Source organism: Heterodontus francisci, chromosome 37 (genome assembly GCF_036365525.1).
Source record: "Heterodontus francisci isolate sHetFra1 chromosome 37, sHetFra1.hap1, whole genome shotgun sequence".
NCBI classification, from domain to species: domain Eukaryota; kingdom Metazoa; phylum Chordata; class Chondrichthyes; order Heterodontiformes; family Heterodontidae; genus Heterodontus; species Heterodontus francisci.
Window position 1 is genome coordinate 4,598,854 of NC_090407.1, and position 14,912 is coordinate 4,613,765.

The 14,912-nt window shown below is 41.2% G+C and overlaps 1 protein-coding gene and 1 long non-coding RNA gene across 11 annotated transcripts in view; one reads left to right on the plus strand and one right to left on the minus strand.

Annotated features, from left to right (window-relative positions):
- mib2 (MIB E3 ubiquitin protein ligase 2) overlaps positions 1-14,912 on the minus strand; it is a 246,169-nt gene that overhangs the window by 127,779 nt on the left and 103,478 nt on the right. For all 10 annotated transcript variants that reach the window (XM_068016900.1, XM_068016901.1, XM_068016893.1 and 7 more), the window contains one exon: positions 11,797-11,968. In XM_068016900.1, the coding sequence (XP_067873001.1) occupies positions 11,797-11,968 (172 nt within the window). The remainder of the gene's footprint in view (positions 1-11,796; positions 11,969-14,912) is intronic.
- The window catches only part of LOC137351970 (uncharacterized), an 81,678-nt gene that overhangs the window by 40,866 nt on the left and 25,900 nt on the right, over positions 1-14,912 (plus strand). Inside the window, exon 3 of the long non-coding RNA XR_010969611.1 lies at positions 3,786-4,005. This is a non-coding gene — a long non-coding RNA (uncharacterized lncRNA). The remainder of the gene's footprint in view (positions 1-3,785; positions 4,006-14,912) is intronic.

Genomic DNA, 14,912 nt, shown 5'->3' on the forward strand with positions numbered 1-14,912 from the left:
GGGAAATGGGGTTAGGACAGGTGCTTGATGGTCGGCGCAGGCGCCGAAGGGCCTGTTTCTGTGCTGTAAAACTCTATGACTATGACTCTAATTAGATGAATGCAGACATCTTGGAGGGTTGTGGGGCTGGAGGAGATTTCAGAGATAGGGAGGGGGTGAGACCATGAAGGATTTTGAAAACAACGATGAGAATTTTAAAATTGAGGCATTGCTTAACTGGGAATCAATGTAGAGCAATAAAGACAGAGCTTATGGGTGAATGGGACTTGGTTCAAGTTAAGACACAGGCTGCAGAGTTTTGGATGACCTTAAGTTTCCGCAGAACAGAATGTGGGAGGCCAGCCAGAACTGCATTGGAATAGTCAGGTCTACATGTAACAGGCATGAATGAAGGATTCAGCAGTAGACAGGGTGAGGCAGGGATGAAGTTGAGCGATGTTAGAGAGGTGGAAATAGGTGGTCTTAGTGATGGCTTGAATATGTAGTCAGGGTCAAATATGATGCCAACATTGCGAACAGTCTAATTCAGCGTCAGACAGTTGTCAAGGAGAGGGATGGAGCTGGTAGCTAGGGAACAGAGTTTGTAGTGGGGATCAAAGACAATGGCTTCATTCTTGCCAATATTTAATTAGATGACATTTCTACTCATACATGGCTGGATGACGTACAAGCAGCCTGACAACCTAGAGAGTGTGGACATTCAAGAGAGGCGACGGTGAGCTGTGTTATTGGCGTACAGGTAAAAACTGACACTGTTTTTGGATGCTGAGGGGCAGCGTGTGGATAAGAAACAGAGGGGGCCAAAGATAGACACTTGGCGAACACCAGAGCTAACAGCGCGGAAGCGGGCCGAAAAGTCATTGCAGGTGATTCTCTGGCTACAATTAGATGGATATGAAAGGAACCAGGTGAGTGCAACCCCACCCAGCTGGATGACGATGGAGAGGCGTTGGAGGAAGATGGCGTGATCAACTGTGTCAAAGGCTGTAGTTAGGTTGAGAAGGATGAAGAGGGATGGTTTATCTTCATCACAGTCACATAGAATGTCAAATGTAACTTTGATGAGAGCCGTTTCAGTACTGTGGCAGGGACAGAAACCTGATGGGAGGGATTCAAACATGGAGTTCTGGGAAAGCTGGGCACAAATTTGGGAGGCAACAAAATGTTCAAGAACTTTGGAGAGCAAAGGGAGGTTGGACATGGGACGGTAGTTTGCAAGCACGGAGGGGTCCCACTACATAGCCATTTGCATGTAGCTTGCGCTTTCTTAATATAGTTTTCCATCTACTACAAAAGGTGGATCTACATTTCCATTCACTTCTGTTGAGTGAGTAGCTAACCCAAAGCAAATGACACCGACACTGGCTATCAAGTGTTTTAGAACAGCTGAGTTATGTTACATTGTGCTAATTTAACCAAATAATAGCTGTCTGATACAAGTTGATCTTGCAAAACTTGGTGATCCAGTTATTAACACCAAATAAAGTTGCTGACGATGTTTTAATCGGATTGTGGGGAGTGGGGAAGGAGAATGCGAAAGAGGGCACTAAGCTTTGTCAAAGGAAATGTACAATAGATAATGATGAAAAGAGCTGCCCTGAAGTCATCATCTAGTGACAGATAGATCACAGTATTAGAAACATTCATTAAGTCAATACACTGGCATTAAGGAAATCTCAAAAGTGAAGTCAGTGAAGATTGTATCAAAGATCATAAAATATACATTTTATCACTGATGAAGGAGAAAGTGCATCAAAACCTGAGGGTAGCAGAAGCCCTTAGAGGAATTGATATCAATTGCATTTTGAATGCAGGGCAGAGAAACAAAGCACGTACATAAACCGGTCTCTGTTGGGTTTTTTTTTAAAAAGAAAAGGCAGAGATGCTTTGATCAAGTTTGGTTGGAATGTCTGAGATAGTAGACCAAGTCAAAATGTTGGCTTACAGCAATGATAGAAATAAAAATCTTAAACGCTAGGGATTAGGTGATTTCAGAAAGCCAGAAATTATTTATTCTACAAGTTAAGGCAAATAGCATAGATGCATTTTAAGGGAAACTAGATAACTACATGAGGGAGAAAGGAATAGAAGGATATGCTGATAGGTTGATAGGTTAGATGAAAAAGGGTGGGAAGAGGCTTGTGTGGAGCATAAACACCAGCTTGGGCCAATGGCCTGTTGCTGTGCTGTAAACTTGATGCAACTCTCTCACATATATGTCTATATATCTGTTGCAGTCGAATCACAACCTTTGTCTGTGACCTTTCACAGAGGTACATCTGAGTAAAGAGAGAATGACTGTTGGGGATAAAATGGGGGATTATAGGGATAGCATGGGGTGATCAAATACTTTAAGGGAGGCAAGGGCAGGGTTGGGAGAAGGGGAATATAGAGTTTCTGAAAGGATACAGAGGCACCGGAGGAGGTGCAAAACAGATTAACAAGCATGATGCCAGAACGGAAAGGTTACAATTATCAGGAAAGACTGAAAAGGTTGGGGCTCTTTTCTGTAGAAAATAGATGACTTGGGGTGACCTGATAGAGGTCTTTAAAAATTATGAAGAGGTTCAATAGGGTAGACATGGAGATGTTTCCATTTTGGGGGAAATCAGAATTAGGGGCCATCAATATAAGATAGTCATTAATAAATCAAATAGAGAACTCAGGATAAATGTCTTTACCCAGAAAGTTGAGAGATCGTGGAACTCAAGGGGTAGTTGATGCAAAAAGCATAGGTGCAGTTAAAGAGCAACTAAATAAGCATATGAAGGAAAAAGGAATAGAAGGATATGCTGATGGGGGAGATGAAGTAGGGTGGCAGGCGGCTTGTGCAGAGCACAAGCATTGGCAGGGACCCGATGGGCCGAATGGCCTGTTTCTGTGCTGCAAATTCTATGTAATTCTATACGTGACCATAGTCCGTCTCAATAAAAGTATTGCAGAAAATTTTCTCATTTTTGTTACTAGAATAATCTCCCTCAGACATTATGACAGGAGTTGAAACAGAGTAACAGAAACAAATACAGTGCTCATGGTCCGTATCCTGCAGTTCAGGCCCCAGAAGATGGTGGTACACTACAGTAACTCAACCACTATCATTAACAGTAACTTACTAACTTTTCAGCCAAAGTGCTTTCTGGTCACACTTCTTCCACTCCAGATCCTGCCATCAAATGGTGCTCCAGCAAGCGACATTACAGTTGTTCAAGAAATGGGCAATTATTCAACTCTGCTAATACAGATGCATCATGAAAGGAGGGAATTGAGAAATGGCTACAGAAAAACACAAAACAAAGCTTTTAGGTTTGGAACAAATGCCTTCTGTGCAAATGATGCTCTGCTCCCAAATGATGTGCATGTGACATTCATACTAGGCATGTCAGTCTCTGTACTGTGTATGTTATTTAATGCTTTAGGTTTCTTCGACCACACCCATCTAACTATTTTAATTAGCAATAATACTCAGTGAAACAACAGTGTGAAGAAAATGCCAAGGAGAAAAAAGATAAATCAGGTATTAAAGACCAAATTTCCAAATTATAATAAAAGTATTAATTAGTAAAGACTTTCATCATTAATCAGGAGGTTTCATTTCCCATGTCTACAGGATGATGAATGTCGGTTTCCACAGTTGTTTACCTTTTTGGTGCAAAATACTGTCAGAGACCTAAATAAAAACAGGCATTGTTAGATATGCATAGCAGGGTGATCAGCAGCTAGGATGAATGAGTTTATATTCTGCAGAGGTCTTGCACTAATTACATTCACCCATCTTTCTCCTTCAGACTCCAGTCAACCTGCTGTGCATTTCTTTTATTTTCACTTGTTGCCAGCACCTCGCTCAGTGTGAAATCTGGCAACCTCTGAGCCTATCAATCACAGCAAAAATCAAAGACGAGGAACCAGTTTCCACTGTGTTTGACTCTTCAAAACTGCCATGAACTTAAACATGTGCACATCGCAGCATAGCCTATTAACTCAACCTCAAACCCACAGCTCCATTAGGTAAGATTCTTTATTACACCAGCTATACTGTACCTATACTGCATTTTTTCTGCTTGTGCAGGGCTCTCAAATGTAGCCCTGATACCAAAGATACAGCATAAAAACACAAATACACAATGTAATAAAAGTAAAATGCTGCAGATGCTGGAAATCTGAAATAAAAACAAAAAGTGCTGGAAATACTCAGCAGGTCAGGCAGCATCTGTGGGGAGAGAAGCAGAGTTAACGTTTCAAGTCTGTGACCTTTCATCAGAACTGGCAACGGTTAGAAAAGAATTAAGTTTTAAGCAAGTGACGGCAGGGTGGTTGGGGGGGGGGAGAAGGGTTGGTGGAGAAGAGAACAAAAGGGAAGGTGTGTGATAGAGCAGAGGGCAAGAGATATTAAATAGCAAAGCTGTCATGGGACAAAGGCAAAGAGCATGTCAATGCTTATGGTGAAAGACAAAGCATCAGTCCAGAGAGAGTGCTAATGGCCAAATACACATTAGTGGCCTATTAGTGAAGTCAGCTGGAAGAGTGCTAAGAATGGGCATTGGCTGTGGTATGCAAAGTTGAATATAAAGGAAAAAAATTAAACAAACTTTCATAGCCCAGTGTACCTGCAATATCCTGCCATCTCTTTTCAATTATTGAGTATATGCGAGTAGGAAATCAGGTCAGTGCTCCAGTATGCATGAACAAAGCAATGACTACCCTAACTTCATGATATCTGCAGACTGTGTAATCTAGGCTCCCCCCTTTAATCCTGTGAAAATACAGCCTATATCACACCCTTCAGTGCAGTATTAAGTGGCAATAATGCATCTTTTTTTCTATTTCCCTTCTATATTTTCTCAGCCCACTTGGCTATAAGAATTGCCAATCCAACAGTTCACATTCTTTCTTCCTCTTCAATGACAGATAAACAGTCTGTCTGCAAAAGCACGATTAACCATCACAGACTGCACAAGCAGCTTTGCCACCATCACTGGGATAAAGTAATCCAGATAATCCAGAACAGTTGATAAGCCTGCTTGTGCAACTCATATCTGGCACTCACATCCTCCTACCCCATCTCACTAAAGATTAGTACTTCCAAGTGCAACACTAACCACAACTGCACACCCCCCACTCCCCCACCAATAACTGTCTTTTTCCTTTGAGGTGAAGTTAAGATGTTATTTGGAACAATGAACAAAGCACCATATAATAAGGGGATTTAATGCTTTGTAATTAGTTCTAAACATTTTATTAAAAAGGCATTTAGAACCACAGATATTGCATAAAAATGTGTGCCATAATTTGCCTAATAACCCATTCCAAGAAATGCTGGACAAAGGATACAGCACCATAAAAATTCTTACCTCAGAAAGAGTTTTTGTTTGTTATTCCAAAGAAGCAGAAGTAGAAGCAGAAAGTTTCATTTCCCGTGTTCCAGTTTGATGTGGTTCTGATATCTACCATGTATGCATTTGTTCTTACAATCCCAACAGTTAACCAAATTAGAAACACATTATGGTGCCAGCTTGGCACTTCAAATGGAGACTCCCATTCAGGTGGTTCAGATTGATCCCAGATTCCATGCACAACTGAACTCAGCTACCAGCATGAAACTGTGGCCTGCATTTTCCTTTGGGAATCTGCCCACGTTCAGGTAGCCTCAGAGGGGTTCAGCTGATAAAGGAAAAGGATGGTGTGGCCTATCACTAAATCCCTGTCCCTTCATCTCATCCTCCAAAGTTTTGGTTTCACCTGCACTAGCAGGGATGTTGCCCACATTTGCCTGCTTGCTACTTCTGGGCCATGGCGAGGAAGCAAGTCTTTGGGCACCAGCCAATTTTCTACTGTCCTGCCTCAAATTTACTGACCAAAAACATGACAGGTTGGAATAAGGCATTAAGATCTGTTGTAACATGAGGCAACAGATCGCCATGGAAGAAAGGGAGTACAAGGATTTGGACACCTCTCCCTCTTCTACTCCATTTAACTGTTTATTTTGATCCAATAATGGCTCAATCAGATCCATGAAAATTTGACCTTGTGGCAGGTTTTAGGGCTTTTTGTCCCTTTAAAGATACTGCCTCCATTTCTGGTGCTACGAGTTCCCTGCTGCAGCAGCACAGCATTTTCCTCCTTTGCAGTTTCAGGTACCTGCAACTTGGAAAGGAAAATATTTGGCAAAAGCATCAAAGGACTCCAGTAAAGTGCTAGTCCCATTGACCAACAGAGAGCAATATTGATCACAGACAGAGATGCTGCCCTTTTGACAGAAGGGGGAGTGCATTGTTGGGAAAGATTATAAACACTTAGGTATAAATAGGCTTGACAAAAATTTGTTGATCACAATAAAAGACCATTATTCTCCACATGTAAGCTGTAGGCCTTGGTTCAAAATGAAGGTAGTAGGGTTACTAGTTACTCAGACAGTAATATTCTAAATCAACGACTTAGTCAAGAATAACATAGGGTGGTAGAAAGATGTTCACCCACACATGGACTAGTTACGAACAGCAGAGATAAGCTGCACTTTGTTCTGGCATTTACCTTCAGTTTTGAAATAGCATCAGAAATTTTCACACTATTTTTTTAAATGAAGAAATTCAGTATCGGGAAACAAACCTTACTTCAAGTCACACGTATCTATTACTATACCCAAAAGATTATCCAGAAATAAAGGCACTTACTCTAACAAATTAAAGACTCGGCCAAACTAATATATGCTTCAGTCATAAAAGATCATACAGCAAATTACTGTTAAAAGACACATGATTGGATGATAAAACAACAAAGGAATGATGTTATGATTAACCATGTGCAAATCACACGGTAAAGCTGTCCTCAGTTGGCATCCATATAGATGCACAAGTAGATTCTCCCCTCCCTAACCAAGGGCCAATTATAATGCACCTACTCTAACAGAGATCTGCTAGCTCAGCACAGACTGAAGATTAAAACTGAGACCATCCAAGTCTGTCTGGCCCATCTATTCACTGAGAATTATATTACAACACTTGCACTGGAGGCAAGTCCTGGAATCAGCATTAAGGTTACAGTACAGTACTGCAAATTATTGTAATGTATCAATTATTCATCAAAGGGTTCCTAAATTTTATTGAAAAAATAGTAAATCAAAGGTGTATGGAACGCCTTCTCTATACTTAGTGTTTATTTTCCCCAACCTTCTTTAATTTCTCCCTTCCTCACCTGAGTGTTTTAACTGTTATTGAAGGATCATTCATGCATGAGCCTTTACAGCAAGCCTTTAAAACCTGCACAAGGTATGGACATAACGGGCCGAATGGCCTCCATCTGTGCTGTAACCATTCTATGATTTACACCCTGATTCCATTCTTCCTCAATCTCCAAACATGCATTTTCCAGCAGGGGATCACTGAATATCCATCGGGAAGTGAACCCTTGATAGTCCAAGGACACCGAAGCCAAATGCAGCACCCAACTGCTGCACACAGAGGTTTGTTAACTCAGCAATAACCAGGAACCGAAGCTAGCTTGGGAAATCATGGTTCTGTCTAGCTGTTTACTTTGTTTTTTATATAGAGATACAGCACTGAAACAGGCCCTTCGGCCCACTGAGTCTGTGCTGACCATCAACCACCCACTTATACTAATCCTACCCTAATTCCATATTCCTACCACATCCCCACCTGTTCCTATATTTCCCTACCACCTACCTATACTAGGGGCAATTTATAATGGCCAATTAACCTATCACCCTGCAAGTCTTTGGCATGTGGGAGGAAACCGGAGCACCCGGAGGAAACCCACGCAGACACAGGGAGAACTTGCAAACTCCACACAGGCAGTACCCAGATTTGAACCCGGGTCGCTGGAGCTGTGAGGCTGCGGTGCTAACCACTGCGCCACTGTGCCGCCCTATCTCATTAACATTCAGTTCTGAAAACACATCATTACACAATAAAAAGGACTTCATGAAAGTTGGTTATCACGTTCACAAGTATAGCTATTAGTCCCTCAAAGCACGCATTCTTTGAGACGATCTTTGCTCCTTATGCAGTATTTATCCTTCAATAAAGATTTAACTTTTAATAAAAGTAGGATAAAAGATAGTCACTAAGAAAACTACAATCTGCTTTACCATTAATGGTTCTGATTTGCAGGCTTAATGCACAACATATAATTTCAAAAGCAGTGCCAACATTATGTTGAAATTTTCTTCAAATCAAAAAACTTGGCTATATACTATTTGGAACTAAAGCATGTTAAAGTTCCAAAGCTGACAATTCCTATCTGGGTTGGATTAACCCACTGGAATTAAAGCATCCTGACTTTTCATTTAGCTTTCAGACATTACAAGTTTAATTCTTCTGCATTATAATCCTTGCACATCTGATCATTAAGGCCTATACACAAAAATGACAGTCATTTAGGATGTTCACATCATGTTCAATCATTTAATGCTTTACGAGAGACCCAGAATTATCCATTAGGCCTTGATTCCATGCATTTTTAAACGATTAAAATCAGATGTGTCGCTAGGATTTTAAAAAGATATTTCTGGAATTTACAAAATAGACTAAAGAAGTTGTCTTACATTCTCTATCCTATCCCTTACCTTCCTGAAAGTAGGGAAACTGCAAATAATGACGGTAACATGTAAATGAAGAAATGGAGTGGATGCTATGGATGTGACTGTGCAGAAATGGAAGGAGAAACTATGGCTGCATCAGTACAGATAGGTTTGGGACAACACAGGACCATCCTGCAGACCACAGTGGAGGGGGTGATGGAGTGGCCCGCCTTGTCAAACACTGCACATGGGTCACAAGGAAGGATAGTGCATAATTCTGAGCAGGGCTAAAATCTGATTGAAGGGATTCAAACAGGGAATTACCAGAGAATCGAGAATGAAGGCAGATGCCAACAAAGCACTCATGCGCCTTGAAGAGGAAAGGCAGATTAACGATCGGGCGATAACTTGAGAATGAAAGTCAAAGTTTTTTTTAAAAAGTGGGTGTGACAATTCGACCATTTACAATGTCAGCAAATACTGGAGGAAGGAAAGAGTGGAATTCATCAGGAGATGGAAGTAAATAACTCCTAGAATCATAGTTATTTACAGTACAGAAGGAGGCCATTTGACCATCGAGTCCATGCCGGCTTTCCACGGAGAAATGCTGTCAGCCCCACTCCCTGACTCGATCGCTGTAGACCCTCAGGTCTATTTTTCTCAGGTGGCCATCCAACTCCTCTTGAAGTCACTGATGGTCTTTGCTTCCACAACCCTTGTGGGCAGCAAGTTCCAGGTCATTACCACTCGCTGCGTAAAAAAGTGTTTCCCCATATTCCTTTGCATCTCTTCCCCAAAACTTTCAATCTGTGAGCCCTACACTTTGTACCATTTGTTGATGGGAACAGTTTTTCCTTGTCCAACTTACCTAACCCTGTCCTAATCTTGTACACTTCTATTAAATCTCCCCTCAATCTCCTTTGTTCCAAGGAGAACTAACCCAGCTTTTCCAACCTAACCTCGTAACTAAAATTCTCCATCCCTGGAAACATTCTGGTAAACTTCCTCTGCACCCTCTCAAGGACCTTCACATCCTTCCTGAAGTGTGGTGACCAGAACTGGACACAATACTCCAGTTGGGGCCTAACCAGAACTTTATAGAGGTTCAGCATAACTTTCCTGCTTTTGTATACTATGCCTCTATTTATGAAGCCCAAGATCCCACATGCTTTACTAACCACTCTCTCAGTATGTCCTACACCTTCAAAGATTGATGCACATGCACCCCCAGGTCCATCTGTCCCTGCACATTCTTTAGAACTGCGCCATTAAGTATATCTTGCCTCTCCCTATTCCTTCTACAAAATGCATCTCCTCAGATTTGACAATAAAAAATTCCATCTGCCATTCTGCTAGCCTATGTCCTGTTGCAGGCAGTTCATATCATCCTCACTGTTTGCCACACCTCCAAGTTTGGTACATCAGCAAATTTTGAGATTCTACTCTGTATGTGGTATCTTATCAAATGCTTGCTTAAAATACATATAAACATCCACCACATTCCCTTCATCAACCTTCTCTATTACTTCTTCAAAAAATTCAATTAGATTTGTCAAGCATGATCTGCCTTTTACAAATTCATGCTGGCTATGCTCAACTCAAACCAATTTAAGTGTTCATAGATATTTTCCCTGATTATCATTTCTAAAATCTTACCCACCTTTAATCAAGATGGGACAATAATCAAACAGAACAAGCTAAACCTCAGGCTCGATAGGCCGCAGAATATTACAACAGAATGACACTTGATTTAAGGCTTCAGATGACAACAACAGATCATTCAAGCGTTACTTTTTTGGAACACAGCCTTGCAATTATAGAATCATAGAATGGTTACAGCACAGAAGGAGGCCATTCAGCTCATTGCATTGATGCTAGCTCTCTGGGACAGCAACACAGCTAGCTCCACTCCCCGCCTTTTCCCGTAGTCCTGCAAATCTCTTCTCTTCAGATAATTACCCAATTCCCTTTTGAAAGCCATGATTGAATCCACCTCCACCACACTCTCAGGCACTGCATTCCAGATCCTAACCTCACTGTATAATAAAGTTTTCCTCATGTTGTCTCTGGTTCTTTAGCCAATCACTTTAAACGGTGTTCTCTGGTCCTTGACCCTTCCATCAATGGCAACAATTTACTCCCAGGTATTTATTATTCTTGATTTTATGGATTGTTATTGGTAAAGGTAAATGTTCAAATTGCATTTTTTTGTCCCCTCCCATCCTGAAGAACTGGGTTATGGCTCCATATACATCATCTACCCTCTGAAACCCGTCGGTCAGTCACACTTCATCCGCAAGTCTACACATCTAGTGTTAGTGGACTATTTGATCATGATGGAGGAATTAATGTTGAGCTTGATCCTGCTCTTATGTATACTTTCCAACAGGCAACACAGGATAGGGGTCAGGAATGGGAAACCCTTCTTGATCCACAGACAGACCAAGGAATGACTCAGAGACCTTCCTGGTCAGTATGACTCAGTTCGACAATAGGTAAATCACTCAGTCAACAAGAGAGTTCAGGATCCATTTTCTAAATTCTCCTTTCAAAGCATTTGACAGATACAGTGCATGGTATTGAAAGCAAGAAATACCTGATCTCTTCTCACTTACAAGAAGTGCTATGAAACGAGAAAACAACTAGTTTATGATTTTCAGCCCCTATGTGTTACCAGTACAATCACAGGAATATTAGTTTAGTTTAGAGATACAGCACTGAAAACAGGCCCTTTGGCCCACCGAGTCTGTGCCGACCATCAACCACCCATTTTTACTAATCCTACACTAATTCCATATTCCTACCACATCCCCACCTGTCCCTATATTTCCCTACCACATACCTACACTAGGGGCAATTTACAATGGCCAATTAACCTATCAACCTGCAAGTCTTTGGCTTGTGGGAGGAAACCGGAGCACCCGGAGGAAACCCACGCAGACACAGGGAGAACTTGCTAACTCCACACAGGCAGTACCCAGAATTGAACCCGGGTCGCTGGAGCTGTGAGGCTGCGGTGCTAACCACTGCGCCGCCCCAAAATCTGACTCCAGTGGGACTCGAACCCACAACCTTTGAATACCATCTCTATCATTATTTAGAAGTTCAACACGCTATCCATTGCACCACAGACCCACACATGCATAACACAAGCAAGGGGAACACTGGAGAGAATGCGTTAACCATCAGTAGCCAACAACTGTATTCACTACTGCTGTCATTTAGAACTGTAACAGTGTGAACGAGACAAAGCAGTTACTTACGCTTGTGAATGTGCAGTTTCATAGCGTTCAAACGGGTGAGTAAGATCATGCTTGTTGATCATGTAGCACTGTGTACAAAGATCGTAGTCAAAACATACTTGACATTTCCATCGCATTCCCATGATCCCATGCTTCTTGCAGCAATCACAGATTATGTTGGGGTGACGCACGCCTAAAAGCAGAGCACACAAATGTCAATCTTTATGTGACACCTTATCGAACATCTTCTGAAAATCTATCCATATAATGTATTAAAACCCTTGACCTGTTACTCTTACTTGCTCTCAGGGTTGGTGCTGTATCCTCTCAGCCTGTTGCAACAAACACAGCTAAAAAAAAACATTTCTTCTGACTGACCATGCGCAAGGTCACAGGGTATTCACTTACGTATAAACATCCACCGTGTTTCCTTTATCTAGACACTGATCCTTCAAACTTTCACTTCAGTTAGATAGCACAAATTGTCCTTTACAAATCCATTGCTGTTGCTTGTGTGATTACCTTTTATTTTACGAAAGACCAAAATTATACAACTTTCCAGCACTACAACTGTTTGCGTAACTTATTAGAATAGAAGAAAACAAACTTTATTCTTCCCCTTTATTGGAGTATTTCTCGAGAGAACAAAAATACTTGAGTGGCTTATTAGGCAAATGCACCACCTGATGTGGTTCCTGAATTACAATTAACGAAGGTTCAAGATTCAATCGCTGCTGGTTTAAGCTCATTTTCACCAGGTTGGTGGTAGAGCTAGCCTCAGCACCCCACTTTTGGGGAGGTAAAAATGTTTGTTGCCTCACTCTTTTTATCCAGCAAGTTCTGCAGAAAGTGCATTTGTATGAATAACAGATGAGGCCTGGATCAGGCTAGGCTGCAACACTTGTCACAGTCAAATAGTCTGCTAACACTTACTGTTACAGATCAGGCATCAACAATGTCTACTTGGGTGAGGTACCAGAAGGAGGCTGGCATACGCAAGAGAGGAAAAGCAAAAAAAAAGAGATGTAGAATGGGTGTTCAGCTTATAGTCATTTACAGCAAAAGAGGCCACTATTCAGCCCATCGATTCCATGCTTATGTCAGAAAACTTCATATCATCTTACCCCCACACAAGACTTAGCCCCACCCGCCTCATCCAGATAAACAAACAGAAAACAAATCAATGGCAAGATAATCTTTTTAGTATTAGCAGAGACCCGCAGAATATTTGCCATCAAATTAGTATACTTAACCAATTCCATCAACCCCTCCCTCCCACACCTCCCAAGCCATCCCCATCCCACTTCTCTGATGCTAGCAGAGACCCACAAAATATTTGTGGTCAAATTCGTATCTTTATTGCAATAGTACTTCTGTAAATACAGGATTTCTCTTTATTCTTTCACCAAAGGCTTTAAACAGAATCAAAACTTCTCATTCTGGAAAAAGCTACATAAAGCTACATGTGCAAAAACAGACCTAGGAATATAAATATAAAATTTTGTCAAGATAAGGCCTTGTGACTTATTTATAGTCATAGAATATGAAAGTCCAATTGGGAACAGTTTTCTCTGGAGTTGAAAAGGCAGGTTTGCATCTAATGGCTCAATATTATTCAAGGAATAAACACACTATTTCCTTGAAGTCTGCCTGTTTATAGATTCTGAAATTATTATCGAAGAAAGCAGCTTCCTAACTACCAGTCATGTTCCATTGCAAAGTCCTCGTTTAGGATTCAAGTTTCGTTGCAACATTATAAGTGCTCCTTCCTTAAGTTTAAGCAATGCGGTGGCATACCCATTGGAGTTAGACTGTGTGGAAACTCTGGAAGGTACAGACTATTACCATCATTGTCGTCTATAGAGTTGGTGCTGATGTACTCTTAATTCACCTGACAGCTTTTCTTAAAACCTTTTCATTCAAATCTAGTGAATCTTCATTTTTAGCACAAAAAATAGCTTTCAAATAATACATCAATTCTTTCACCAAATAGGAAATTGACACAATTTGATTCCTCGGAAAAATAATTCTCTAGTATTCAACTGACTCTCCCAGTTTTCCATTCCTGGGAACATACCCTGAAATGTGCCCCAGGAATCTGCCTTCAAAAGTTCATTGTTGTTTTAAAAAATTGGCTATCCTGTGATTCATGAGAAGGGTGGTGAATGTGCACCACCTCTTCCCCTCCCTCCTCCCACCCCCCCACCCCACCATAAATAGAGGACTTACTTCAGGTATCAGATGGATCAAAAAAAAAATGTTATACTCGGCACACTCAGTACCCAAATATCACAATAAAGTTTTAAAATATCTAATTAACTAACTGTCATCACACAGGTGTGCCAGGCACCACCCACTAACAGATGCACCCCTTAAACTGACCAATCAAGACAATTGGTCAGACAAAAACTGCATATTATTATTAGAGATCATTCATGGAAAGCTACAGCACAGAAGGCGGCCTGTTGTGCCTGTGCTGGTTTTTTGAAATCTTGATAGATGTACACATGAAAATATTACTGTCTGAAATTAACCAGTATGGTAAACAAAGAACAGCCATAAATTCTCTTCAGCCAGGTCAATCCACAATTGCTACATTTATTTAGAAAGTAATTTCCCACTTTAAGGTACTTTCACTCTTTCTCCCTTTGAGTGCATCGCTACACCACATTTCAAGGAGATGAGCAACTTATTCCCAGGCCTCAGTATACTGACGTCGGCTAACAAAGTCTTAAGCAGGAACCTGGGTAAACCCAACTCCAAATCTACATCCCTCCCTGTGGGAAAGCATCAATCTTCTGTTTAGCATATCCCAACAGCAGCTCAGAGAACAAATGCATGCATGCATGATGAACAACTTGGTGATTGCTCCAGAATGGCAGTTTTGAGATGCAGCATTTTCAAATGCAATTCGGACTGGCAGCTTTAGACCAGTATGAAAACAGCAGTGGTACAAAGTGGTACCAAAACATGCCGCCCGAAGATACAGCTGGACAGAGCTTTCAGAACAGCAATCACACATTTCACCAGCGTTCCCACTGCATGCCATCAACAAACAATGGAATAATGGTATTTATTTTATTACTCAAAGGCTACACACTTTCAATCCAGAGTTATGGAAGACAAACTTAGCGCCG